Source organism: Larimichthys crocea, chromosome III (assembly GCF_000972845.2).
Source record: "Larimichthys crocea isolate SSNF chromosome III, L_crocea_2.0, whole genome shotgun sequence".
NCBI lineage: Eukaryota > Metazoa > Chordata > Actinopteri > Sciaenidae > Larimichthys > Larimichthys crocea.
In genome coordinates, this window is record NC_040013.1 from 47,497,703 (window position 1) to 47,501,043 (window position 3,341).

Sequence of the window (3,341 nt, forward strand, 5' to 3'; positions counted from 1 at the left end):
GCAGATTGCAATCAACTGAGAGCCTTTCGCCTATAGTGGCCATGAAACAGACGAAAGACATGAAAGGTCCTCTCAGGAGTCAGTGTTTAGTTTGTCCGTTCTGGGCTACTGTAGAAACATGACAGTTCAACATGGTGGACTCTGTAGAAGAAAACCCGCTCCTTCTGTAAACATAGAAGGTTCATTCTGAGATAAGAAAAACACGGCAATTCTTATTAATTTTCAGGTGATTGGACACTGATGGAAACATAGTTATAAATATTATATTTAATTTCTGCCATATTCTGTAAATAGAGCACCTAAGTCTGATAGACTGGGCCTTTCTGAAGAGAAAAATGAAATGTACAACTTTATAAATACACAAGTCCTTGTCTAGTTTGGATCATTTGTTCCAGTCTTGACCAAATTTATAATGTATACTATAATCAAAATACTTATTTATTGTATGTCTACTATCTATTGTATGCATACACTACTACTATCTTCTCAAATGTTGTTTGTGAATGTTTTTTGTTACTTTCTAATCACTTCAGTGCTTCTATGCTATTCTCAACTATAGTATACATTGTAGTGCCCTCTGGACAGAAACAGAGAAACCTGCAACAGTGAACTCTAAAAGTTTTTTTACTCAGCTAATCTCATAATGCTTCTATCATATGTAATCCTTAGCTTTGTTTAATTGGTGGCATCACTATCAGTGATGGAGTTGACGGTGTATGGTGTCTCGCTGGTGGCCTCACACTCAGCGTGGACATCAGAGTTAACCAGGGAGCTGATGGACATGCAGGTCATGGTGGAGCTGTGACCAGTGGTGCTGCTGCTGGATGGGAAGCCTGCTGAGACAAGACAGACACACCTCCTGATGAGAGATCCACTGAGGAGGTCAGCCGATTAAGATCTCAGCATGCTTCAGACAAAGTGTTTGTTGGATTGTCCAACAGTGAACTGTATAACTGCGGTTACTTTCTGAAACAGTAAAAGAGGACTCCATCATCAGTTTAAACTTAAAATTTGTCCAATACAGAACAGTAGAGTGGTACACCAAAGACAAAATAATGAATTACATCCAACAAAAATGAAAACATTTGTAAAATATTACCCTGTGAACTAAAATATATAAATATGTAAACATTATAAAACATGAAGAATAAAATCATGAACCATATTCATTGAGTGAATTTAGAGAAAATTGGTTTAATTTTAGCACATAAACATATGATTAAAGTTACAATCGTGCTACCAAATTAAAAGGATTTGTTCCTATTAGTTAAAAAAGAAATAAAACTTAATTATTGTACAAACAAATGTTGTCCCACTACGGTTAAGTATGTTTATGCATTCAACTCAAATCTTTCATTTCTCTCTCAGGTATTAGCTACAAATCACTTTTCTTGGATACTCCTCAAAGTCATTAAAATGATAAATTCATATTGCTTGAGAACAGCAGCACACATAAAATAAAAAATGTCTGTATGTTGTAAAGCGAGTAAATAAGAAGGAGAGCACAAATACTATAGTGAGACAGACAGAACAGGAGAATGATATCATCAGCTGTAGAATAAATGCTCTTCTCTTTCAGTGCTGTGTTGTCCTGATATACGACTGTACAGAAAAATGATTCTTAGCAAAGCTCAGGATTTATTGATTCAGTCAGCAAAAAGGGAAGACACTCGTGGTGACAAATGTATCCAATACACTGTTAACCAATACTGCATTTGCTATTTTGCAGTATATATGCTATACTGTTTTCCTTTGAGAAATGTGACCACAGTTCACAACTATCTTGCAGCTGTGACTCTGGCCAAGAGTTGCGGAACAAATTACATTTTTATAGGAAGTTCTTTTTGATCATTTTGAAGGCTGAGCCTATCTCAGTCACATTCGTCATTATGGGAGGATCCCCTTATCAGCATGAGAACAAGGAAACTTCAGTTCAAGTCATGATCAAAGTAGGAGACAAAATGTTTACATGTACCTTACTTTGTTTCACTCTTTGTCAGTGAAGATTTGGTTGGACAAGAACGCCCAATCTGAAGACATCACATGGTACTCTGAGGTCTGAGGACAGATGTTTGTCACTCGGGCTCAGTGGTGGAATGTAATCGAGTACATTTACTCATAATACAGATTCTCTGTGAGCTGAAAGTGCATTAGCTGAAAACAGGGATGTATTTTTAGTGTATCTGCTACTCACAGGACAGCGACACTACAAACATATGATGCATATAATCTTATTAATATGATTCATAAATACCTTAAATATCTACAGCAGTAAAGTGTAAAATCCAATAAAATGATTCACAAAACATCATACACCAAAAAAAAAAAGTTGGCCAAAATGCAGGACTTATGAATTTCAGTTACATAGAAAATGTCCATTCATTTGAATTACATAGTTTTATGATAAGTTAACTAATAAACTAAAATTCAATGTGCTTCCACTACACAGAGTCTAATAGTAACCAGGTTTATGCATTCAATATTAATAAAGCCAATTTGTTTGCCCTAACCCAAAAATGAAAATGAAAGCAGTCATTTTGAGTTTATTAGTAATATTCCTACTATTACTATTATCACTATTAGTACATACATCTTATTACTTGCTTCGCATTAAGTTTGTTAGTTTATTTATATTAAAACCATCAATTTCAAATTGATCATTCAATGGAACTTTGCCTAAATGTAATACAGTCAACTAGCAAAATTATTATTGAATTCAGGAACTATCTGATCAAGGAATAACACAAGACAACAAGACATTTCATTGTTAGATTTCAGTCAGATTTCGATATTGTGCACTCTAAACAAATTACGATCAGTACACACAAAGTATTAATGCAACAACTTTTGAAACAAAAATGTCATAAAAACTGATTTCAGCTTCTTCAGTTTGAATATTTGCTGGTTGAAGTTGTTTCATATGAAGAAAAGAATTAAACTGAATCTCTTTAGGTTTTGGACTGTTTGAAGATTTGAAGATGTCACCTTTGAAAAAAAAAAGATATTTTTCCACAACTGTCTGACATTTGATAGATCAAATGATAAATCAATTACTCAAGGAAACGATCTGCAGATGAATCAATCGATAAAGGTACAGCCTGAGAGAGAAATCAGAGAGAAAATGAGCACTGGCCATTTAAAGAGATGTAGAAAATAACTCTGTACTGTTTTGTGACCTCACAAAATACAATAAAACAATCTATAATTTTTGCTTTTTAAAGATAATTTGATGATCAGCATTGTCAGATGATAACCACTGAAAAAATCCAGTTCATTCAAAGCCTAAAGGATACCTGCATTTAAATGTTCTGATTGTGATGGACTGGCATAAGTCATAAACA

The 3,341-nt window shown here is 34.2% G+C and overlaps 1 protein-coding gene across 2 annotated transcripts in view; it reads right to left on the reverse strand.

Annotated features, from left to right (window-relative positions):
• dmrt1 (doublesex and mab-3 related transcription factor 1) overlaps positions 1–3,341 on the reverse strand; it is a 28,871-nt gene that overhangs the window by 1,258 nt on the left and 24,272 nt on the right. The window contains exon 5 of one of the 2 annotated variants that reach the window (XM_027278092.1): positions 1–833. This exon is cut by the window's left edge and continues 1,258 nt beyond it. In XM_027278092.1, coding sequence (XP_027133893.1) covers positions 676–833 — 158 coding nt within the window. In that variant the 3' untranslated portion in view covers positions 1–675. Of the gene's footprint in view, positions 837–3,341 lie in introns of both variants that reach the window. The other variant, XM_027278091.1, reaches the window with a different exon arrangement.